Source organism: Plecotus auritus, assembly GCF_963455305.1.
Source record: "Plecotus auritus genome assembly, chromosome: 10".
NCBI classification, from domain to species: domain Eukaryota; kingdom Metazoa; phylum Chordata; class Mammalia; order Chiroptera; family Vespertilionidae; genus Plecotus; species Plecotus auritus.
The window spans coordinates 50,681-76,066 of NC_137785.1; the positions used below are offsets into that span (position 1 = coordinate 50,681).

The window sequence follows — 25,386 nt, forward strand, 5'->3', positions numbered from 1 at the left end:
CCTCCTCAATGGCCGCCGAGATCCCGGACGCGCGCCACGCGACCAGCCGCTCGCCGCGCGCCCCCTCGCAGAAAGAGCCGAGGCTGGGGGGCGGGACAGAAATAACTGGCGCCGCCGCCGCCGCGCACGCGCACTGGTAGGCTCGCGGCCGGGGGCGGTACCCAGGCGGAGGGCTGCGAACCAGGACGCGAATGCGCACGCGCCTAAGCGGGGTCCGCCCACCGCCGCCTTGCACTGCCTGGCAAGGCCAGGGAGGAAGGGGCGGGGCATGCGTGACGTCGTCCCTGTCTGGGGGCGGGGCCCGCGTCCCGTATTTAAAGTGCGTTCCCCGCCCCTCCGCCGCTCAACCCGCCGCGGATCGGCTGGATCCTGTCGGCAGTCCCCGCCTGCACCCCAATCCCCGCCTCCGCCCCAATCCCCGCCCTCTCGGCGGCTGGGAGACGTCACCGGCTTCGCCAGACGGGGCGGGGCCGAGACTTGGAGGGGAGACCAGGCGGAGACTTGGAGGGGAGGCGGGTCAGGGAGAGGGGCGGAGGGTCCCGATCCCAGAAGGCCGTGCTGTCCAGAGCCCCGAGGCTGTTTCCTATTTTTATTACTTTTTTAAAATATTTTTTTACTGATTTAAGGGAGAGGGAGCGATAGAAACATCCATGATGAGGAAAGAAAAGAAAGGAAACACCGGTGATGGGAGGGAATCATCCATCGGCTGCCTCCTGCACGCCCCGCACAGGATGGAGCCCGCAACCCGGCCTGTGCCCTGACGGGGAATCCAGCCGTGACCCCCCGGCTCATACCACGGAGGCGCACCGGCCGGGCCCTACTTTTTAATCTTTTTTGTTGTTGAACGTCAAAAACACGGAAACCGGCCCAAGCCCGACAGTTCCCAAGAGGCTGCAAAGGGAGCGGGTCCGCTCTGCTTTTCCGGGCGGGCAAACCGACCCTCCCCGCGGGCCACGTTGCCAGGAGGGGAGAGAGTTGGGAGAGAATCCCGGCCGAAGGGGGCGGCCCGGGGTGGATGCGGAGCGGCGGGGCCCCGCAGGTCCAGCCCCAAACCCGCCCGCCTCCCGGGCTCGCACACGCCTGAGCCGCGGGGCCCCAGGCGCAGCCCCTCCGGCGCCCGCACGTGGTGGCGGAGGCGTGTCTGGCGATGGGGGCCGGGTGTGGCCTTTGTTCCCCGCGGGGCTGGGGGCGCTGGGCTTTGTGTGCGCGCCGGCCTTTGTTCCAGCCCGGGAGCCGCCCCCTCGCTGCCCGCCGCAGGGCCCCGCCCGCCGCCCGCTCGGCCGTCCCCCCCCCCTTCCCCCCGCTCGACCGCTGCTTCCTTCCTGGGATAACTGGGAAGGAAAGTGGGTGCCTGGCTCCGCACTGGGTGAGCTGGGCGTCCTTCGGTAATAGGTGCTGGACTCTGCACGGCCCCATCGCGCACTGGGCGTCACAGTCACAGTCACGGGAGGGGGCGAGGGGAGGGTGCTCCAGGGAACCAGGGAGTTAGGGGATGGTAAAGAGTGTGGGAGGGGCCCTGGCTGGTGTTGCTCAGTGGATAGCGCGTCGGGCCTGTGGACTGAAGAGTCCCAGGTTCGATTCTGGTCAAGGGCACATGCCTAGGTTGCAGGCTCAATCCCCAGTGCAGGGCATGCGGGAGGCAGCCGATCCATGATTCTCCCTCATCATTGATGTTTCTATCCTTTTCTCCCTCTCCCTTCCTCACTGAAATCAATAATTTTTTTAATATATTTTATTGATTTTTTTACATAGAGGAAGGGAGAGAGAGAGAGTTAGAAACATCGATGAGAGAGAAAGACCAATCAGCTGCCTCCTGCACACCCCCCACTGGGGATGTGCCCGCAACCAAGGTACATGCCCTTGACCAGGATTGAACCTGGGACCCTTGAGTCTGCAGGCCGGCACTCTATCCACTGAGCCAAACTGGTCAGGGCAATAATTTTTTTTTTAAGAGTGTGGGAGGGGACCCCCCTGCCCCCAACACCTGCAGGAGGGACAGTGCAAGCAGAAGGAAAGAGGGCAAAGGCCTGAGGCCGTCCGGGCCCTGGGGGAGCAGGGTGGTGAGGGTGGTGGGAGGCTCAGGGGGGCTGCACCTGGGTCCCTGTTACATACAGGCCTTCATTAGCAACTGGTCCTGTGGCTTCTTCTTTCTTTCTCTCTTTCGGGGCAGGGTGAACATGCACTATGGTCTCCTGAGGCTCCCCAAAATTGACAGTGGCTGCTTGCCCAGGAGCCTGGGTCTCTGGCCACTCTAAACAGCCCCCCTTCCTCCCTGTGGGCCCAGGACCTTCCCTTCCCAGCGCAGAGCCCCCACACTAGCAGAGTTCCCGCAGCAGGCCTGAGGGCCCCTCACCACCCCTGGCTAGGCCACTCCCAGCCCCTTGCCTAAGTGTGGCTCAGCATTGGGCATAGACCCATCCACCAGGAGGTCAGGGTTCCCTTCCCTGCCAGGGCGCATGTCCGCGTTTCGAACGAAATCCCCAGAGGGGCCGGGCAGTAGGCAGCTAATGGGTCGATGATTCTCTCTTATCATTGATGTTTCTCTCTCTCTCCCTCTCCATTCCACTCCGAAATCAATAAAAATATTGTTTTAAAAAAGAAAAAGGCCCTAACCGGTTTGGTTCCATGGATAGAGCGTCCGCCTGCGGACTGAAGGGTCCCGGGTTCTATTCCGGTCAAAGGCATGTACCTGGGTTGCGGGCACATCCCCAGTGGGGGGTGTGCAGGAGGCAGCTGATTGATGTTTCAAGCTCTCTATCCCTCTCCCTTCCTCTCCGTAAAAAATCAATAAAATAGCCCTGACCGGTTTGGCTCAGTGGATAAAGCGCCAGCCTGTGGACTGAAGGGTCCCAGGTTCGATTCCCGTCAAGGGCAGGTACCTTGGTTGCAGGCACATCCCCAGTAGGAGGTGTGCAGGAGGCAGCTGATCGATGTTTCTCTCTCATCAATGTTTCTAACTTTCTATCCCTCTCCCTTCCTCTCTGTAAAAAACGAATAAAATATATTTTTTAAAAAATCAATAAAATATATTTTTTTAAAAAGAAAGAAAAATAAAAAGAAACAGCGGCAATCATTGACACCCAAAGAATCCACCCTATCCGTGAGTCCTTAACGGCTCCCCGCCAGAAAAACAAGCCCATCTGTCAGCTCAGGATGCCACCTCATGCCAGCCCCTCGCTCTGAGAAACCGGCACACCTCCTGCCTCCCAGGGGAACTGTGGCTCCGAGGAGCACAGGCTGCCAGTTCTGGTTTAGATAATGACACCCTAGAATTCAGAAAACATCCTTCCCCAACCTATAATGAGATTCCTGAGCACGCCAGGGCTCTCTACGTGGGTACGCTGAGGTGACCAGAGGGTAAGGGTGCCAGTGTGGCCATCCGGGAGGGGGGCACAGGAGTGGGCAGGGGACGGCCAGGCTGTGACCGCCCCCCGAGTTAGGGTGTGGAAACCCTAATGAAAGTCCGCCGCCGGACGTTCAAGGCCAGTTTGAGTGTGGGGGGGCCTGTCCTGGGTGCGCTGAATGCTCAAGGCCAAGGCCGACGTTACCCGTGGCAGGCGCAAAAGCAAGGACACGGCAGTCTTGCTGTATTACCCAGGCGTGCGCTTCCGTAACCCACAGGCTGATGTCACTCGTTAGCAAGACGCTCCTTCGTCCACGCTGGTACAAAGTATGTTACTGACCAGCCAGTAGGTATGCGGCTGCTATGTTTGTTTGTTTCTTTCTTTCTTTTTAAATATATTTTATTGATTTTTACAGAGAGGAAGGGAGAGGGAGAGTTAGAAAAATCAGTGAGAGAGCAACATGGATCAGCCGCCTCCTGCACACCTCCTACTGGGGATCGAGCCCACAACCCAGGGACAAGCCCTTGGCCAGAATCGAACCCGGGACCCTTTGGTCCAAGGGCCAACACTCTATCCCCTGAGCCACACCCATTAGGCCCGGGCAACTGTGTTTGTGTAGCTCCTATGTTGGAGGCTGCTTTGTAGGAAAGACGAGTTGTTAAACAGTTGGTGTGCGGCTGCTTACTTTCAGGGACTGCTTTGTTTTTTTTTGTGTGTGTGTGTTTTTAAATATATTTTATTGATTTTTTACAGAGAGGAAGGGAGAGAGATAGAGTTAGAAACATCGATGAGAGAGAAACATCCATCAGCTGCCTCCTGCACACCGCCCACTGGGGATGTGCCCGCAACCAAGGTACATGCCCTTGACCGGAATCGAACCCGGGACCCTTGAGTCCGCAGGCCGACGCTCTATCCACTGAGCCACACCGGCCAGGGCTGAAAGGCAAGTCTTTAGATCTAACCTCCCATTCATGGGCTCAAGGCGGGTGCTGAGGGAGGCAGAGAAGCAGCCAGCGCCGTCCATCAGAGAGGGGATGCTTCCTGGCAAGGGCCCACTGATGTCTACCAGACACCAGGTCACAGGCTGCTGGGCTGGGGCAGAAAGGGACGCAGACTGCAGAAACGTCCTAAAACTGGATCATGCCGATGGCCGCACCGCCACGCCACGGAGGTCACTTCACGAAAAGTGTTTGAAGGGAACCACGTGGCTGTGCTTTATGGCATGTAAATCAACTGTTAAAAAGGAGAGGCGCTGGCAGGCGTGGATCAGTGGTTGAGCCTCAACCTATGAACCAGGAGGTCACAGTTCGATTCCCGGTCAGGGCACGTGCCCGGGTTGTGGGCTTGATCCCCAGTGGGGGGCGTGCAGGAGGCAGCTGATGGATGATTCTCTCTCATCATTGATGTTTCTATCTCTCTCTTCCTCTCCCTTCCTCTCTGAAATCAATAAAAATTATATTTAGCCCTGACCGGTTTGGCTCAGTGGCTCAAGGGTCCCGGGTTCGATTCTGGTCAAGGGCATGTACCTTGGTTGCGGGCACATCCCCAGTGGGGGGTGTGCAGGAGGCAGCTGATCCATGTTTCTCTTTCATCGATGTTTCTAGCTCTCTATCCCTCTCCCTTCCTCTCTGTAAAAAAATCAATAAAATATATATTTTTTAAAAAAAATTATATTAAAAAAATGAAAGAAAAGAAAAAGGAGAGGAGGCCAGGCCAGTGTGGCTCCATTGGTTGAGCATCATCCCGGGCACCGAAAGGTCACCGGTTAGCCTCCGGGTCAGGGCACACACCCAGGTTTGCTGGTTTGATCCCAGGTTGGGAGGCAAACGATCAGTGTTTCTCTCTCTTCCTTTCCTTTCCTCTCTCTCTAAAAATGAATACAGCCCTAGCTGGTGTGGCTCAGTGGATAGAGCATCAGCCTGCGGACTAAAGTGTCCCGGGTTCGATTCCAGCCAAGGCACAGGCCTGGGTTGCAGGCTCAATCCCCAATAGGGGATGTGCAGGAGGCAGCCGATCAAGGATTCCCTTTCATTGATGTTTCTATCTCTCTCTCCCTCTCCCTTCCTCTCTGAAATCAATAAAGAAATATATTTTTAAAAATAAATAAATATATAAATAAAATAAAAATGAATACAAATATATTTATTTTTTAAAAAGGAAAGAAAAAAATAAAAATATCCAAAGCAGATATACAAATGGCCTGGACCAGTGGTCGGCAAACCGCGGCTCGCGAGCCACATGCGGCTCTTTGGCCCCTTGAGTGTGGCTCTTCCACAAAATACCACGGCCTGGGAGAGTCTATTTTGAAGAAGTGGCGTTAGAAGAAGTTTAAGTTTAAAAAATTTGACTCTCCAAAGAAATCTCAATCGTGGTCCTGTTGATATTTGGCTCTGTGGACTAATGAGTTTGCCGACCACTGGTCTGGACCATAAGGACATGGTAGGGCGGTGGGATGGGGAAGGGCAGGGGGGTAAGGGGTGGGGGTGGGGGGTAAGTGGTGATGGAAGGAGACTGGGCTTGGGTGGTGAACACACGACCCGGAGCACAGAGGATGTGTTGTAGCGTGTACACCTGAGACCTGTGTGATTTTGGTAGCCAGCGTCACCCCAATACCTTCAATAAAAAGGACAACTGAAAGCACAGGAGAAGGCACGCCACGTTATTCCTCATCAGGGAAACACACCGAACTAATGACAATAATGAGTGAGCCCAAGCCGGTTTGGCTCAGTGGACTGACTCTCGGCCCCAAGGCGGAAGGGTCCCAGCTGGGGTTCGATTTCCCTCAAGGGCAGGTACCTCGGTGACAGGCTCAATCCCCCGCCCCTGTTGGTTGGTGCAGCTGGGGGAGACAACCAATCGATGTGTCTCTCTCACATCCACGTTTCTCTCTCTGTGTCTCTCCCTCTCCCTTCCATTCTCTCTAAAAATCAAGGGGAAAATATCCTCCTTGGATGAGGATTAACAACAACAAAAATAATAAAATTAATATATATATATATTTTAAAATATATTTTATTGATATTTTACAGCGAGGAAGGGAGAGGGACAGAGAGTTAGAAACATCGATGAGAGAGAAACATCGATCAGCTGCCTCCTGCACACCTCCTACTGGGGATGTGCCCGCAACCAAGGTACGTGCCCTTGACCGGAATCGAACCTGGGACCTTTCAGTCTGCAGGCCGACGCTCTATCCACTGAGCCAAACCGGTTTCAGCTATATATATATTTTAAATACATCACTCATCATATATATATATATATATATATATATATATATACACCCACACACACACACACACACACACACACACACACTAGTAGCCCAGTGCACAAAATTTGTGCACATTAAAAGGGGATTAATTAGCCGAAACCGGTTTGGCTCAGTGGATAGAGCGTCGGCCTGCAGACTGAAGGGTCCCGGGTTCGATTCCGGTCAAGGGCATGTACCTTGGTTGCGGGCACATCCCCAGTGGGAGGTGTGCAGGAGGCAGCTGATTGATGTTTCTCTCTCATCGATGTTTCTAACTCTCTATCCCTCTCCCTTCCTCTCTGTAAAATATCAATAAAATATATTTTTAAAAAAAAAGGGGGATTAATTAGAGGAAATAATTTAATATTGCTATTTGCCCTTTCTCTATAACAGAAGTGTCAGAGATGAAAGAAAATTAGTAAAATGTATGTGAAAACCTTCCTCCTGTCAGAGTCTGGGGTGCATCATGGGACCCAGAGTCAAGTCCCTGCCCACCCACATGCACCTCAAAATTGCGGGAGAACCAGACACAGCCACCCTCCCCCCCATTGGGCTAGATCCAGACCCGGACAGTCCCACCCTTGTCAAGCCCCACTGGGCAGAGGACATAGCCTCAGGTCCCTTGGCCTGGCGCCAGGGTGGGAGGCATAGCCTGAGGTCCCCTGTCAAGCCCCGCCAGGTGTGTGTGTGGTGGGTACGCAGCCTCAGGTCCCCTGGCCCGGCACTGGGAGGGAGGCACAGCCTCAGGTCCCCCGTCAAGCCCCGCTGGGCAGGGGGGCACAGCCTCAGGTCCCCTGGCCCAATGCTGGGGAGGTACTGGGGTGGGGGGCGCAGCCTGAAGTCCCCTGTTAAGCCCCACGGGGCGGGGGAGGGTGTAGCCTCAGGTCCCTGCTGATTGCTCGTTAAGGCTCCTGATGGGAACTTGGCCTCAGCTGTGGGTGCAGCCATCTTTGTGATGGAGTGATGGTCAATTAGCATATTCCCTCTTTATTAGATAGGATATATGTGTATGTATATATGTGTGTGTGTGTGTGTGTGTGTATATATGTGTGTGTATATGTATATATACACACATATATATATATATATATAAAATCTCCTTGGGTGAGAATTAACCAATAAAATAGGGTGCTGGATCACAAGATGGTAAGTTCACGGACAATGGTCGATTGTACACACACTAGGAGAGAGAGAGCGCTTTGAGCCAGTTGTCCAGGTGGGAAAGGCTGGGAAAGGGAGTGAAGGCATCAAACTCACACCTGCTCCCGCCCAGGGCCCCACCCAGGAAGGCCAGGAGCAGGGAGTGAGGAGAAGCCATTGTGCAGCTGGATTTAGAACAAAACATTTTAATCTGGTCTCAGTGGGTTCCTCAAAGGAGGGAACGGCACAGGTGTGCCACCTCCAGAGGCTTCCTTTTGCCTATAAACTTCACTTAAAAAAAAAAAAAAAAGCCCTGGTCGGTTGGCTCAGTGGAAAGAGCATCGGCCGGAGGACTGAAGGGTCCCAGGTTCGATTCCGGTCAAGGGCACGTGCCCAGGTTACGGGATCCATCCCCAGTGTGGGGTGTGCAGGAGGCAGCCGATCCATGGTTCTCTCTCATCATTGATGTTTCTATCTCTCCCTCCCTCTCCCTTCCTCTCTGAAATCAATAAAAATATATATATTTTTAAAAAAAGAGTTGGTTAGAGCATCTTCCCAATATGCCTCGGTTTGGGGTTCAATCCCCAGTCCGGGCACATACAAGAAGCATCCATTGAATTCCTAAGTCAGAAGTGGAACAACAGATTGTTAGGTCTGATCAATTAATTGAATCGAGCCTTAACCGGTGTGGCTCAGTGAATAGAGCATCGGCCTGCGGACTCAAGGGTCCCGGGTTCGATTCCGGTCAAGGGCATGTACCTTGGTTGCGGGCACATCCCCAGTGGGGGGTGTGCAGGAGGCAGCTGATCGATGTTTCTGTCTCGTCGATGTTTCTGACTCCCTATCCCTCTCCCTTCCTCTCTGTAAAAAATCAATAAAATATATTAAAAAAAAATAATTGGTGCCGAAACCGGTTTGGCTCAGGGAATAGAATGTTGGCCTGTGGACTGAAGGGTCCCGGGTTCGATTCCGGTCAAGGGCACGTACCTTGGTTGCGGGCACATCCCCAGTAGGAGGTGTGCAGGAGGCAGCTGATCGATGTCTCTCTCTCATCGATGTTTCTGACTTTCTATCCCTCTCCCTTCCTCTCTGTAAAAAATCAATAAAATATATTTTAAAAAAAATAATTGAATCAATGCCCCGTCCCCTGGGAACTGACCTTAGGCCACTGCACAACCACATTCCCTTATGCTTAGACCACATCCTTCCGCTCCTGACCTTCCCAGGATCCCAACCACCCAGAGAACTCTCCGCCCAGAAAAAGCCACTTGGAGTCCTACCGGCTGGTGTGGCTCAGTGGTTGAGCGTTGACCTATGAGCCAGGAGGTCAAGGCTCCATCCTCAGTAGAGGATGTGCAGGAGGCAGCTGATCAATGACTCTCTCTCATCACTGAAGTTTCTATCTCTCTCCCTTCTCCCTTCCTCTCTGAAATCAATAAAAATGTATTTTAAAGAAAAAAAAAGAAGAAGAAAAAGCCAGCCTAGAGTCTTTTAAAACCTCTGACTCCCGCCCTAGCTGGTGTGGCTCAGTGGATAGAGCGTGGGCCTGGGGACTGAAGGGTCCCAGGTTCGATTCCGGTCAAGGGCGCATCCCCAGTAGGGGGTGTGCAGGGGTCAGCTGATCGATGTTTCTAACTCCTTATCCCTCTCCCTTCCTCTCTGTTAAAAAATCAATAAAATGTATTTAAAAATAAAAAATAAATAAAATAAAATATATTTTAAAAAAATAAAATAAAACCTCTGACTCCCGGTCCCTGGGTGCTGGAGCCATTTTTGGGCTCAGCTCATCTGGTCTCCACATGATCTAATCTATAATAATAAAAGCGTAATATGCTAATTAGACCAGATGTCCTTCCGGTGCCGGCAGCCTACTCTTTTTTTAAAAATATATTTTATTGATTTTTTTACAGAGAGGAAGTGAGAGGGACAGAGAGAAACATGGATAAGAGAGAAACATCGATCAGCTGCCCCCTGCACACCTCCTACTGGGAATGTGCCCGCAACCAAGGTACATGCCCTTGACCGGAATCGAACCCGGGACCCTTCAGTCTGCAGGCCGACGCTCTATCCACTGAGCCACACCGGTTATGGCAGGAAGGCCTACTCTTGTACGAATTTCTTGCGTCGGGCCACTAGTAAATTTATATTCCCTCGCCACTCAGCCTCCTGCGTTCCTCCTTCAGCGACCCTAACACAAATTGATGTCTCTCTCTCTCTCTCTCTCTCTCTCCTTTCCTCTCCCTAAAATCAATCAATAAAATAAAAATTTAAAAAAATTGTTGGCTCTGCCGAAACCGGTTTGGCTCAGTGGATAGAGCGTCGGCCTGCGGACTGAAGGGTCCCGGGTTCGATTCCGGTCAAGGGCATGGACCTTGGTTGCGGCCACATCCCCAGTGGGAGGTGTGCAGGAGGCAGCTGATCAATGTTTCTCTCTCATCGATGTTTCTGACTCTCTATCCCTCTCCCTTCCTCTCTGTAAAATATCAATAAAATATATTTAAAAAAAATTGTTGGCTCAAATTTTGTTTTGAGTATACTAAATACAGGGAACACACAAAAACAGACAACGAGAATAAGTTGCTGGTTCGGGGCTGAGAGTGCTCCCGAGTGTGCTAGGCTGTTCTCCATGATTCCTGGCCTTTTTAACTTTTCCAAATCACCCCCAAAGGCCCGGGGCGTGGGGACCCTGGATGGCGAGGTGCTTGGCTATGGAGATGATTTCAATTTAGGTCTCCCGCCCACCCCGATGTCCTCAGGCGGGTCTCCAGGCGAAGAGGACGTTCTTGCTCTTTGCATTTTACATTTGAAAGCAGATTAAGCCTTTCTGTGTTGCAAATATTCCTCACCTGTGCCCCACCCGACTCCCTCCTTGGCCATCCACGGAGACTGGAAGCTTCCTTTTTTCCTAAATCTTTTCTTGGTCCCACCCATTGCTCGTAAGCCTTCAGGGCCCCGGTCCTGTCTTTCGGGTCCTGCCACCGCCCCTCCCCCACCCCAAAGGGTTCCCCATTTCTTCTCCACCCAATGGGGAAGGCTAAACACCTCCCTGCTGGCACCTCCCTGCTCAGGGACCACCCTCAGTCTCCACCCTTATCCTGGCATCAGGACGTATTGTTTTTTATTAAATATATTTTTATTGATTTCAGAGAGGAAGAGAGAGAGAGAGAGAGAGAGAGAGAGAGAGAGAGAGAGAGAGAGAAAAACATCCATGATGAGAGAGAATCATGGATCCGCTGCCTCCTGCACGCCCAGTACTGGGGATCAAGCCCGCAACCCGGGCATATGCCCTGACCGGGAATCCAACCGTGACCTCCTACGGCCTCACTGGCTGGGCCCAAGATGCCTTTGCCTGGGGACCTGTCTATTGTCCCAAGGGAGGTGTGTGTCCGGGTCTTGGAACCTGCACCCCACACCTGGCACAGGCCAGAGGGCATGGAGACTCGGTGGCTGAGGGCTGGGCTGCAGCCACGGCCTCCTGGCAGCGAGGTTGGAGGCCCAGATTGAGCTCGGTCAGGGCCTTCCCACTCAGGACCTGCACGCCCCACCTCTAATGCCTTTTTCTCGGAGTCTGTGATCCCGGGGACTTCCCCGGCCCCCTCTCACCCCCCACTGCCTCCAAGATTCTGGCAGGCCTGGAATTTTCAGTCCTTCAGGCCACACCGGCTCCTCCCAGGCTCACGAAACCTGTGCCCCAGGCGGCTCTCTCCAAGGAACACATCAAAGAGCCTCGCCTGTTACGGGAAAGGGGGCCTGGACCAATATGGTCCGTAGTGTGTGGGTTCTTGACTTGGTGCAGGAAAGATTTCACAGCAGGACCCCAGAAGACTATGAGGGAACATTTATCGAAGCCGGGGACAGTCAGACAAGAAAGAAAAAGCAGCAGAGTGAGGCTGGCTGCCCTAGCAGTCGGGGAAGTCGGAGAGATGGGGCCTTGGGATCAGGTTCAGGGGTGAGCCGGGGACGAACTGTGGCACCCTGGTTGCAAGCCTCCTGGGGTCCTTTAGGGCTCAGGAGACTCACGGCTGAGGGGGAAGAAAGGGGGGAAGAAGAGGGGACGGGGAGCGGATGGGCTATGGGGAAGGCACACCCTGGGCGCTTTGTCCTGAGTCTTGCATCTGGAATGCGGAAATACTAAGGGAGGTCTGGGGGATGGTTTCAGCATGTGTGTGTGTGTATCTACTCATCAGTGTTTTAGGGGTGCTCCTTCGGGCCGGGGTCTCCTAGGATTGGCCAGCGGCAGGGGAGGGAGGGAGTCGTCCGTCACGGCAGCTGGTCCTGGTGTCACCCACACGGTTCGGTTCGGCTGCTTTTCTGGGCCTGGAGCTGCAATACAGCCGAGGCCTGGGAGGTGACCTGTGTGGGCTGCGAATTGCTCCGTTTGTGCGGCTCTCGGTTTCCCATTCCACTCGTCCTGGCTCACTGGCCTGCTTCTCCCGCACCCCTTCGCCCAGGTGCAGTCTCCTTGCCTCTGTGGCTTTCTTTTCTCTTTCGTTTATTTTATTATTATTATTTTTTAATATATTTTTTTATTGACTTTTCACAGAGAGGAAGGGAGAGGGATAGAGAGCTAGAAACATCGATGAGAGAGAAACATCGATCAGCTGCCTCCTGCACACCTCCTACTGGGGATGTGCCCGCAACCAAGGTACATGCCCTTGACCGGAATCGAACCTGGGACCCTTCAGTCCGCAGGCTGACGCTCTATCCACTGAGCCAAACCGGTTTTGGCTTCTCTTTCTTTTAAATCATCGATGCCAAATAAAGCATCCATGCGTGGCCTGTGTGGCTCAGTGGTTGAGCATCGACCTATGAAACAGGAGATCCTTGGTCAAGTCTCCTCAGGGCACAGGCCTTGGTTGCAGGCTTGATCCCCAGTGGGGGGCGTGCAGGAGGCAGCCAATTGATGTGTCTCTCTCATCATTGATGTTTCTATCTCTCCTCCCTTCCTCTCTGAAATCAATACAATATTTAAAAAAATTAAAATCTGTATTGATTCTAGAGCGAGAGGAAGGGAGAGAGAGAGAGAGAGAGAGAGAGATATTAATGGAGGAAGAAACTGATCTGTTGCTTCTTGTACCATCAAACCTACAACCTGGGTATGTGCCCTGACCAGGAGTCGAACCCACAACCCTTTGGTGTTTAGGATGGCACTCTAACCAACTGAGCCACACTGGCCAGGGCTACCTTAGTGATTTTCTAAGTAAACTTTCTCTCTCTCTCTCTTTTTTCTTATTTTTATATATTTTATTGACTTTTTACAGAGAGGAAGGGAGAGAGAGAGTTAGAAACATTGATGAGAGAGAAACATCAATCAGCTGCCTCCTGCACACCTCCTACTGGGGATGTGCCCCCAACCAAGGTACATGACCTTGACCGGAATCGAACCTGGGACCCTTGAGTCCGCAGGCTGACGCTCTATCCACTGAGACAAACCGGTTAAGGCTCTCTCTCTTTTTTTTTTTTTTCAATTTCAGAGAGGAAGAGGGAGAGAGAAGCATCAACGATGAGACAGAGTCATTGATCGGCTGCCTCCTGCACGCCCCACACTGGGAATCCAGCCCACAACCTGGACATGTGCCCTGACCAGAATAAACCCGGGACCCTTCAGTCCGCAGACTGACACTCTATTCACGGTGCCAAACCAGCTAGTACTAAACTTTCTCTTATAATTTGGGGCGGGGGGGGGGTGCGGGGAGGGGAACAAAAAACATAAACCTATGCCCTGGGCTGCATTACCCCCAAATGCCCCCATAACCACTGCGGCAAAGGCCTTTCTCAAGGCCTGAGTGGAGTCGGGATTTGGGGTATTTTTTTCCCTCCTGTTCTACACCCTCCCTCCTCAGCATCCTCGCACATTCCTTTCCACCTGCCCTGATGCTGTTCCAGCCCGTATGTCTGGACAGTTGGTTCCCCTCTGACCCCCAAGTCCCCCTGCATGTAGGACCCTGTAGGATGGGAGAATGAGACCGTTGAGGTGCCTGATACACGCTGGTAGGCAGAAAGGCAACGTCTGGCCTGAGAGAGGAGATCGGAAGGTATTCGATGGATGGAAACAGTGGCATCGATCAGACGCTTACCAAGCGGAGGTCCCCAGTCTCTGGCAGCTGTATTTGATTTTAGGGAGAGAGGAAGGGAGAGGGGAAGAAAGAGAAACATCAGCTGCGTCCTGCACGCCCCCTACTGGGGATTGAGCCGGAAACCCAGGCATGTGCCCCGACCAGGGCCGGCCTGGTGACCTCTGTGCCTGGGACAAGTCCCAGTCAAGGGAGTCACACCGGCCAGGTCTGCTTCTTCTTTTTTTTAAAAAAAAATATATATTTTATTGATTTTTACAGAGAGGAAGGGAGAGGGATAGAGAATTAGAAACATCGATGAGAGAGAAACATGGATCAGCTGCCTGCTGCACACCCCCCACTGGGGATGTGCCCGCAACCAAGGTACATGCCCTTGACCGGAATCGAACCTGGGACCCTTCAGTCCGCAGGCCGACGTTCTATCCACTGAGCCACACCGGTTAGGGCCAGGTCTGCTGCTTCTTAACGGAGGATCACAGACTCCGTAGCTTCAAGCAGCACCCGCCTCCTACCTAGCCGCAGGCAGCACGCCAGGCTGAGGCCTTGCTCCGGCTCACAAAGGCTGCCGTCAGGGGTGGGCCGGGCAAGGCTTTCCGGGAAGCTCTGGGGAGAAAGCCACGGCCCAGCGCATCCAGGTTGTTGGCAGGAGGAATCCAGGTCCCTGCGGTTGTAAGACTGGGTCTGTTTTCTTTTTTAATATGTTCTATTGATTTTTACGGAGAGGAAGGGAGAGGGAGAGAGAAACATCAATGAGGAGAATCATCCATCAGCTGCCTCCTGCACACCTTCTGCTGGGGATGTGCCCACAACCAAGGTACATGCCCTTGACCAGAATCGAACCCGGGACCTTTCAGTCCGCAGGCCGACGCTCTATCCACTGAGCCAAACCGGTTCGGTCTTTTTTTTTTTTAATATATTTTTATTGCCCTAACCGGTTTGGCTCAGTGGATAGAGCGTCGGCCTACGGACTGAGGGGTCCCGGGTTCGATTCCGGTCAAGGGCATGTGCTTTGGTTGCGGGCACATCCCCAGTGGGGGGGCGTGCAGGAGTCAGCTGATCGATGTTTCTCTCTCATTGATGTTTCTGGCTCTCTATCCCTCTCCCTTCCTCTCTGTAAAAATCAATAAAATATATTAAAAAAATATATATATTTTTATTGATTTCAGAGAGGAAGGAAGAGGGAGAGAGAGATAGAAACATCAATGATGAGAGAGAATCATGGATTGGCTGCCTCCTGCACACTCCCCACTGGGGATCAAGCCTGCAACCCGGGCATGTGCCCTTGACCGGTATCGAACCTGGGACCCTTCAGTCCGCAGGCCAAAGCTCTATCCACCAAGCCAAACCGGCTAGGGCTATATATATATATATATATATATATATATATTTTTTTTTAAGTAATTTCTAGAAGAAATGGGCTTAGAAAACAAGTTATGGAGGTAAAAGAAGGGTCCTTGGAGTGTGAGAGTGAGGAAGCTAATGGTAAAGTATTGGGGGGTTGAGGGGGAGGGAGAACCGGTCCCTGTTTTCTTTTCTTACTTTTTTAAATATATTTCTTTATTGATTTCAGAGAGGAAGGGAGAAGGAGAGAGAGATAGAAACATCAATGATGAGAGAGCATCATTGATCGGCTACCTCCTGCAGGCCCCCTACTGGGGATCGAGCCTGAAACGCAGGCATGTGCCCTGACCAGGAATCGAACTGGGGACCCTTCTGTCCGCAGGCTAATGCTCTATCCACTGAGCCAAGCCGGCTCGGGCGGGTCCCTGTTTTCTGGCTGGCTGTTCTTCAGCTCTTCTCCAATTCCGGACCCCACACTCACCCCTATATTCCCTGTCACCTGGCCCCTTCCACCTTCAAAGGCCCCAGAGTCCTTCTGATTCAAGTGTCTCTGCTCTCCTGTTCCTCCTTTAAGGGCCTTGCTGATTGCCCTGGGTCTACTACCCAAACATCCCAGGATCATCCATCTCCATATTGTGAGGTCAGCTGACTCATGACCTTAATGAGAGCTGCCATTTTCTGGGGTTTTCAGCAGGGAATCTAGGAGGGGGCATCTTTAGGATTTTGCCCCCCCTCCAGGACATGACCCCCGATGCATTAGAATCCAGTGGAATCGGGTCCGGAGCAGGCTGACACAGCTGTGGGCACCTCCATTCCTGTTTAGGTGGTAGATAGAGACAGCAGCTGTCTGTCAAAGTGAAGGACAGAGTTGACCTCTGCCCTCACAGGCCCTGTGATAGAGGATGGGGGAAAACTTGAGATCAGGGAGGGTCCCTGAGGGAGGTGGTGGCAGGTGGGCAGTGTGATAGGGAACTGCACAGGCCAGCTTTGAGGTGGGCACAGCAAGGGGGGGGGGGTTGCTGCCCTAACCGGGACTCAAGGGTCCCAGGTTCGATTCCGGTCAAGGGCATGTACCTTGGTTGCGGGCACATCCCCAGTGTCCACAGGGGTGTGTAGGAGGCAGCTGATGGATGTTTCTCTCTCATCGATGTTTCTAGCTCTCTCTCCCTCTTCCTTCCTCTCTGTGAAAAATCAATAAAATGTATTTAAAAAAAAAAAAAGAGGCGGGTTGCTGAGGTTGAATGGAGCAGACACAGTGGACGAGGCAGGCCATTGTGAGGGGCCCACATTCTGAACGGGGACAATGAAGCCATTAGAAACGAGTTTTATTATTTATTTATTTACCAAAATATATATATTTTTAAATATATATATATATTTTTAATTGATTTCAGAGAGGAAGGGAGAGGGAGATAGAAACATCATTGGTGAGAGAGAATCCACTGATCGGCTGCCTCCTACACGCCCCCACACTGGGGACTGAGCCTGAAACCTGGGCATGTGTCCTGACTGGGAATCCAACTGTGACCTCCTGGTTCCTAGGTTGATGCTCAACTTCTGAGCCACGCTGGCCGGGCTGGACTTGGGTTTTAATGACCTTCCTCTGGTCATGGGCCACAGGAAAGGCTGCGGGGCGGGGCGGGGGGGGGGGGGTTCCCAGAGGATATTCCCTTTCCCCTCCACGACATGAGGTCTGCTGAGGGTCCGGGGGATCTTCTGACCTGAGGTCCAGGTCCTCCTGCCTCCCTCCAGCCCCCACGAGTAGAGCATAAGGTCAGCTGGCCCCACTGCAGCACACCATCGGGTGGGCCTGGTTCATGCATGCGCTCGTCAGCCAGGCTGGTCCAGGCCCCTGCAGACCGCGGCTGCTCCCCTTGCCCAGCTCTTCCCACAGACTCAGTCCCCTGTAACTTCGGGCTTTGGGGGTCTGGCTGCTCACGCCCTCCTGCAGAGGTAAGACCCATCTCACCCCCAGTCCCTTTTCTGAGCTCTGGGGCAGGTTGTTCAGGTCCATATGACTCCATTTCTTTGTCATGACTCGCCCTGGGGCAGTTAGGCCTGGGGCATCCAATCAGGCAATCTCCACCTTCCACCTGGGACCCGGGACCCAGGCTCAGGAACGAGGCAGAAAGTGGGCGTCAAGGTCAGATGGGGTCTGCTCCCCCTCTACTAGCAAGCCCTACTCCTGTTTGCACCCCTCCTCCTGCTTGCACCCTCACTCCTGCATGCACCCCCACTCCTGCTTGCACCCCTCCCCTGCTTGCACCCCTTCTCCTGCTCGCACCTCCGGGGGTCGCAGAGCGCCTTTCGACACTTTATTGCGGTGCAGCACCTCCAGCCCCGCCCCGCCCCGCGCACACGGGGGCGTGGCCCGCTGATTGACAGCGCAGGCCCCGCCTCCTCCCCGTCTCTAGGGCGACGCCGGAAGCGTACTGCGGCCCGGAGAATCCTCTCCTCACCGCCCCACCGTCCCTGTGTCTGCGACTTTGGTTCCCCCGGAACTACGGCCTGGCGGCGGCGGCTCATCTCCATAGAAACACCGGAAACGTGCTCCCCGCTAGCGCTTCCCAGCGCCGCAGCGGCTGCGGACTTCGGTTCCGCCGGAGTCGCGGCCGGGAAGCGCGGCCTTGTCGGTGGTAAGCCGGAGGCGGCCGCGGCCGGGCCTGGTGCCTGCGGAGGAGCGGGAGGTGAGGTTGGGCGGGTGTTCCCCAGCCGCTGGGCCGGCGGGAGGCCGGAGCGTGCCCGGGAGGGGCCCCCACGCTGGGCTGGGAAGCGCAGGCTGCGGGCGGGAGGGGGCGCTGTAGGGCGCGGGCGGGGCGGACCCGGGAGGCCTGGGGTAGTGCGGGCTGCGGCGGGGGCAGCGGGCGCGGACCTCAGAGGGGCGCTGGGCGCAGGGTAGGGCGCGTGCCACGTCGCAGAGCGCGGGAGAGGGCGCTCGGGGCTGTGCGTGGCGCGGGCAGAGGTGTGGCGGCGGGAAACGCGGCGCGGCCGGGCCTGGGGGCTGCATCCTCAGGCGGCCTTTGTTCCGAGGCGCCTGGGAGGCCCTGCTGCCTCTGCACCGAGGAGTCGGAGCCTTTCGGGGAGCAGGGCGCGGGGCGGGGATCGGAAAAGGAAGGGCTGCTACCCTGCGGGCTGAGGCAAAGGTGTCTGCCCCAATCCCCCGGCGCACATTGGGAGCCTTAGACGCCGGGTGAATGGACACGGGGAGGGTGCTGGTGCACAGGCGACAGCACGTGCACACTTGGCTCATTGGCGAACTTGCCAAGAATTAATTCTTCGCACGGTGGTCTCCGAGCCAAGGCGGGCCCTGACCTGTTAGGAGCGAGCAGGCTCCCTCTGGCTGTCGCGTGGGGAATAGACCGCGAGGTGGGGGGGGGGGGGTGGCGGGGCGGAGAAGGGGCGGTCACTGCACCCCTCGGTCCAAGCCGGTGGGGGTGGGGGCAGTGGAGGTGTGTGAAGTGGTCTGAGGGGTTAGATGTGGGGCGTGCAAGAAACGGGGGTGGGTTCTGGTCCCAGCAATGATGGTATGGGCGTAAGGAGCTGCAGGGGGTGAGTCAGATCTCCACAGGCGCTGAGGGTGAGGGCAGGCCTCACTCTGGGGCCGGGACCCTGCGTGGACCAGGCAGGGCTCAACTCCTCCCCTAGACGGGAGATGTGTGGCCTGGGTGTGGGATGAGCGAGGTAGATGGAGGGGAAACTGAAGCTGAGCGAGCCTGGTTCCTACTTGACGGGTGAAATAGAGCTTCTCAGATTCCCAGAATCCCTTGGGGGGGGTGGTGGTAACCCCTCTTTCTAGTGCCCGAGGGTGGGCAGTGCTGGGTTAAGGAGGCCACAGTTTGACAGGACGCATCCGGATTGCTCAGCCATGCTCCCCTGCACCCACCCAGTCACACACCCCTGCACAGGCCACACAAATCCCCTCTCTGCACACAGGTCCCCCCATATTCCCATCCATGGGGGGGAAAGGGGGTGCCAGAAACCACGTGTTTCCCTCCCGTGGGTCAACTGCTTGACTCATGCCCCTCCTACTCTGAAGACCCTGTGTGACTGCACACACCCCCGGTCACCCAGTCCAGGGTACACCTCCCGCCACCCCGCCCCGGGAAGACCTCCACGTACACTGGTTAAAACCCCCGGTTCTGAGGCAGCCGACGGGGCCCCAGCCTCGGAGGCCCTGAGGTTGGGGTGTGAGGCAGGGGCGGATCAGAAAGAAGCCACCAGTGGAGAGGGTTGCAGCCCTCTGGGGTGGATCAGTGAGCCAGTTCTGGATGCAGGTCTCTGCCCTCTTCTCCACAGAGAGGGGATGGGGGACGGTTGATAGGTATTGGGGTTGGGGGAAGGGTGACTGGGTGGGCCCCTAGACTGGGGAACCCAGCCCTGGAGCCTTGCCTGCCTGGGTAGTAAGCCGCACTGGGGGAAGGGGAGGCGGGGTGTTGATCGGCTGCCTCCTGCAGGCCCCCTACTGGGGGTTGAGCCCGACACCCAGGCATGTGCCCTTGACCGAAATCGAACCCAGGACCCTTCAGTCCGCAGACCTATGTTCTATCCACTGAGCCAGGGCCCTGGAGAGACCTTTTTTTTTTTAAAAATTTTTTTTTAATTTTTTTTTTAATATATTTTATTGATATTTCACAGAGAGGAAGGGAGAAGGATAGAGAGCTAGAAACATCGATGAGAGAGAAACATCGATCAGCTGCCTCCTGCACACCTCCCACTGGGGATGTGCCGGCAACCAAGGTACATGCCCTTGACCGGAATCGAACCCGGGACCCTTCAGTCCGCAGACCTATGCTCTATCCACTGAGCCAGGGCCCTGGGGAGACCTTTGATATTCCCACCCGTCTCCCATGGGTCTGCAGGGAGCTGTGGAGATGGCGAGACAGGCAGGAGTCCTGGAGAGAGAGAGTGTGTGTGTGTGTGTGGTGGGGGGGGGTCGTGCTGAGGCCTGTGCGCTGGGTGGAACCCTGCAAGGGTCCGTTTTGGGGGCGGGGGCTGAGAATCGCCCTGTCCCGCGACCGAGGCTGAAGGAACGGGACACTAGGGCAGAGGGAGTCCCTGGCTGACCTCCCCTCCCCCCTCATCCGCTGCAGATGGCGGCGGCGACGGAGGCGGTGCATCACATCCACCTGCAGAACTTCTCCCGCTCGCTGCTCGAGACCCTCAACGGACAGCGGCTGGGCGGGCACTTCTGCGACGTGACCGTGCGCATCCGCGAGGCCTCGCTGCGCGCGCACCGCTGCGTGCTGGCCGCCGGCTCGCCCTTCTTCCAGGACAAGCTGCTGCTCGGCCACTCGGAGATCCGCGTGCCGCCCGTGGTGCCCGCGCAGACGGTGCGCCAGCTCGTGGAGTTCCTCTACAGCGGCTCGCTGGTCGTGGCGCAGGGCGAGGCGCTGCAGGTGCTCACGGCCGCGTCCGTGCTGCGCATCCAGACGGTCATCGACGAGTGCACGCAGATCATCGCCCGGGCCCGCGCCCCGGCCCCCGCCGCGGGCGCCCCCGCGCCCCTGCCCCTGCCCACGCCCGTACCCACGCCACTCGCGCCCGCGCAGCTGCGCCACCGCCTGCGCCACCTGCTGGCTGCGCGCCCCCTGGGCCACCCGGGGGCAGCGCACACCCGCAAGCAGCGCCAGCCCGCGCGCCTGCAGCTGCCCGCGCCCCCGGCGCCGGCCAAAGCCGAGGGGTCCTTCGCTGACCCCGCCCTGCCTGCCGCCCCAGAGGAGGGCGGGGACGACGAGGAAGAGGAGGAGACCGAGGACGAGACTGATGGCGAGGACGGCGAAGGCGGTGGCCCGGGCGAGGGCCAGGCGCCCCCTTTCCCCGACTGCGCCGCCGGCTTCCTCACCGCTGACAGCGCGCGCGAGGAGCCGCCTGCGCCCGCCGGCCTCTCCGACTACGGCGCCGGGAGGGACTTCCTCCGGGGGCCCCCCGTAGCCGAGGACGTGTTCCCTGACAGCTACGTCTCCGCGTGGCAGGAGGAGGACGGCCCCGCGGTGGAAGGCTGTGCCACCGAGGCCCCCGCCCCGCCGGACTGCGTCCTGTCCGGGCCCCGCCAGCCCGCCGTGAAGGCCCCGGCGCCTCCCGTAGTCCTTTTCCCCTTTCACCTGGGCGCCCCGGGGCCCCCCGCGCAGCCCCCGCCAGCACCCTCAGAGTCGGTGCCTGCACCCCCGGCCGCCTTCTACCCGGCGCTCCAGCCCGAGGCGGCCCCCAGCGTGACTCTGGGGGAGGCCCTGGCCCCGCCCGCCGCCCCTGCCGCCGCCCCTCTGGTCCCCGCTGCGCGCCCCGCGGGCTCCGAGCCGCCCGCCTACGAGTGCAGCCACTGCCGCAAGACCTTCAGCTCGAGGAAGAACTACACCAAGCACATGTTCATCCACTCGGGTGAGCGGGGTGGCCTCGGGCCGGGGTCACCTGAGATGCAAACCGGAGGCGGGTGGGGTGGGGTGGGGCACGGGGCGGGCTGGCAACTCCAGAGGAGCCTGGAAATGGAGCCCCCAAGTGCTCCGTGTGGGCAGCAGGCCCCCCTGCGGGTTTCCTGACCCGCTTCATTGCGGTGGGGTGTGTCCTAAGGCGGGGTGCGGAGCTGGAACCTGGGGTGGAGCTGGGATGGAGCCTTAGTGGTGGGTGGGTGGGCGGGGAGAGCATGGCCAGGTGCGGGAGCAGTGCTGGGACCTCCCTGGGTCCAGTGGCTGTGGCTGGATGCGAAGGAGTGGGTTTTGGGGAAGCGTGGGGAGCAGGCAGAGAGGTGGTCTGACCAGGGCTGGAGGAGACACGTGGGCTCCCCAAGACTGCAGGGAGGCACTCTTGGACCTCAGGGAGGCGGCTCTGAAGCGAGGCAGCTGTGGGTGGTGGAGGGAGGGCCCCAGGTGGTGGCGGCAAGGCCGGGGAGGACAGGTGTGTGCAATGCCACCGCGGAGCTGGGTGTTAAAAGCCAGGATTTGGCCGGAAAGCCAGTGGGCGTGGCAGGGGGAGTCCTGGGCCAGGGGGTTGGGGTTTCGCTGTGAAGCGGGGAGGCACCCATCTTCTGAGATGGGAGTGAGAACCGAGGTGCGGTTCACAGTTTAAAGCCGCCACCTGGCTGCCTCACCTGGGCAGGACGGAGAGGGCAGGGCCAGGTAGCGCCAGCCAGGATGTGCCAGCGGCTGGGTCGGGAGAACCCCGCCTAGGCACTGCCCCTGCCGCCGGGAAAGGCTTTTTGTTTATTCCCTGGACCCTGAGGGCCGACAGCTTGCCTCCTGGTCTCTGAGCCTTGTGGGGGCTCAGCCTGCTCTGCCCCCCCCCAGGGACATCATGGTGGCCAGCAGGCAGGGGTGCGGGCAGCTGGGGTTCTAGCGGAAAGGGGGAGGTATGCCCAGGTCCCTTCCAGTGTACGGGCCTCCCCCGAAGGGTGGCCAGATATGGGCCTGGTAGGTATGGGGGAGGGGAGGCCTCCATGTGGGCACGGGACACCTGAGTGCCCAGCCCCGATGGGCAACGATGCCCCACACCGGCGAGTTCCCTACGGGGAGGGTACCTTTTGGGGTTGAGGGACCCTGACAGTCAGTGGTGCCTGGTAAGATGGTACAGGTCTGGGAGAGGGGGTCCCAACCGGCCAGAGGGAAGGGGATAGGCCAGGCCACGTGTGGGGGTCCCTGTGGGACGGGACAGTCGGGGAGTGAGGGCCCCAGAATGTCCCTGCTGATCAGGGGGTTCCAGGTGGATGGTTGTCCCCCGGGGGGGGCGGGGGTCCCTGCCTGGCAGAGGCGCCCCGGGTGGGGGAGGTCTCTCTCCGGCTGACACCTGCGCGCCCCCGCTTGTCGCCCGCAGGGGAGAAGCCGCACCAGTGCGCCGTGTGCTGGCGGTCCTTCTCGCTGCGCGACTACCTGCTCAAGCACATGGTCACGCACACGGGCGTGCGCGCCTTCCAGTGCGCGGTCTGCGCCAAACGCTTCACGCAGAAGAGCTCGCTCAACGTGCACATGCGCACCCACCGCCCGGAGCGCGCGCCCTGCCCCGCCTGCGGCAAGGTCTTCTCGCACCGCGCGCTGCTGGAGCGCCACCTGGCGGCGCACCCCGCGCCCTGACCCAGGCCACGCCCACGCGGGGCTGATCACGCCCGTGTTGTCTTGGCCACGCCCACTGCAGGGCTCCTGACATCCCCGCCAGCCGGTTCAAACCAGCAGGTACCGTGACCGCAGCTGGCCACACTGTCCCCTGAGCACAGGCCCCACCCCTGCTTCCACCCTCATCTCCGCAGACCAGGGGCCCAGCTCGCCTGCCCCTCCCACACTCTGCCCCGTCCTGGTAGTGCGGGCTGGGGCTCCTCGGGGATCTGGGATCTGACGACTGAGAACCGGCTCATCAGACTTGGGGTGGGGCCCAGGATTCGTGCTCCAACTCCCCTGTGTGGGGTGGGGTTCAGAGCTGCTTCCGTACTCCAGTTTCAGACTGGGTGAGATCCATGGTGCACTCCCCAAGCCACCCCTCATCTGGCACCTACGGGGTCTCGGACGGACCCATCATGGACTAATAAAGGACTGGCTCGTGGGCCCAAACCCAGAAGCTGTGAGCTCCTGGACGTGGGGTTTCTCGCTCTCATTGGGTAAAGACAGAACTGTCCACTTGGTGGTCTGGTGCCTCTGTTCTCTGGGGGGAGAGGGGCATGCATATGGCCGGGCCTGACTCTCCTCATCCGCGGTCCTGTGGGGAGGGTACAGGCCAGCCCCTATGAGGTGTGTCTTCAGAGCGGGAGGCCACGTGCGGGACCCCACCCCAGTCGCAGTTGCTGCTGCCTGGGAGGAACACTTCGTTTCGAAGCCTGTCCCCCAAGACCTCTGGACCTCCCTGTTCTGATGGACATCATGGTGGGGCACCTTACTTTTGGGGGGCCAGGAGTCCTTTGGGGGCTAGCTGCCGTGAGGGGATCTGAGCCCTAGCACGCCTGCCCTGGCATCGTGTTGGAGCCCTGCATCGGCTTGGCAGGCAGCTCAGAGGGAGGCGGCTCCTCTTGCCTCCAGCGCAGGGTGGTCTCTGATCGGCCCTAGGGGTTTGGGGCAGGTTGAGGGGGGGGTGCAGCCTGGAGGGGGTGATCCGCTGGCAGCCCAGAGAGAGGCGGCTCCTCTCTCGCCTCCAGCGCAGGGTGGTCTCTGATCTGCGCTAGGGATTTGGGGCAGGTTGGGGGGTGGTGCAGCCTGGAGGGGGTGATCTGCTGGCTTCCGGGCCAGCGCCTTTCCGAACTCCCCCGGTGACGGCCTACCAAGGGCGAGGAGTCCTGCCACGCATGTGACCCCACCAATGCCAAGGGTGCAGCAGAATCCGCCCAGCACATGAGTGCGGTCAGATACTTCAGGTATTCCTTTCAGGATTTGCTGAGCACCTGCTGTACGCCTGGCTAGCACCCCAGGCCAAACCCCACCTCCCACGGGTGAAGGGGAGTCAGGCTGTGCCTGAAGCCCACGGGCCTTGCTGGCCTGCTGACTCGTGGCCCTGGCCAGCGGGTGTCCATCGAGGCAGAGGGGCCCAGAGGACCCTGCAGAGCGAAACAAACAGGTGGGGTGAAGAGGACCAGGACACGTGGGGGCTGGGTGGACACGGTGAGGGATTAAGAAGTAACAGGTCAGGGAGGTGTAGAGCACAGCAAAGGGATTGTCCTCGGTGCTGTGACACCTGTGTGGTGCCGGGGGAACCAGGTTTAGGAGGGGACCGCCTCGGAGGGCGTGCGTAAAAGTGTCCAACAGCCCCAGCCCATTTGGCTCAGTGGATAGAGCCTTGGCCCGCGGATTGAAGGGTCATGGGGGTTCCATCCCGGTCAAGGGCACGTTCAGGGGTTGCAGGCTCCACCCCCAGTAGGGGGCGTGCAGGAGGCAGCGGATCCATGGTTTTCTTTTTTTTTTTTTTTAAATATATTTTATTGATTTTTTTACAGAGAGGAAGGGAGAGGGATAGAGAGTTAGAAACATCAATGAGAGAGAAACATTAATCAGCTGCCTCCCGCGCACCCCCCACTGGGGATGTGCCCGCAACCAAAGTACATGCCCTTGACCGGAATCGAACCCAGGGCCCTTCAGTCCGCAGGCCGACGCTCTATCCACTGAGCCAAACCGGTCAGGGCGGATCCATGGTTTTCATCCCTGATGTTTCTATCCCTCTCCCTTCCTCTCTGATATCAATACAAGTATTTTTTTAAAAATGAGTAAAAGTGCCCTGTGGGGCGCGGCCACAGTGTTTGGACAGGTCCAAGCCTCGGACTGAGGGGAGGGTACAG

The 25,386-nt window shown here is 57.4% G+C and overlaps 1 protein-coding gene across 1 annotated transcript; it reads left to right on the plus strand.

Moving 5' to 3' along the window:
- Positions 1 to 8: 8 nt before the first annotated feature.
- ZBTB45 (zinc finger and BTB domain containing 45) lies at positions 9 to 24,136 on the plus strand (the record flags this gene model as incomplete). The annotated part of the gene is given in 5 exon segments (XM_080643629.1): positions 9 to 136; positions 17,564 to 17,784; positions 17,787 to 17,836; positions 20,240 to 21,524; positions 22,950 to 24,136. Coding segments are annotated over 5 exon segments (1,941 nt in total). The 3' UTR covers positions 23,207 to 24,136.
- Between the last annotated feature and the right edge of the window lie 1,250 nt (positions 24,137 to 25,386).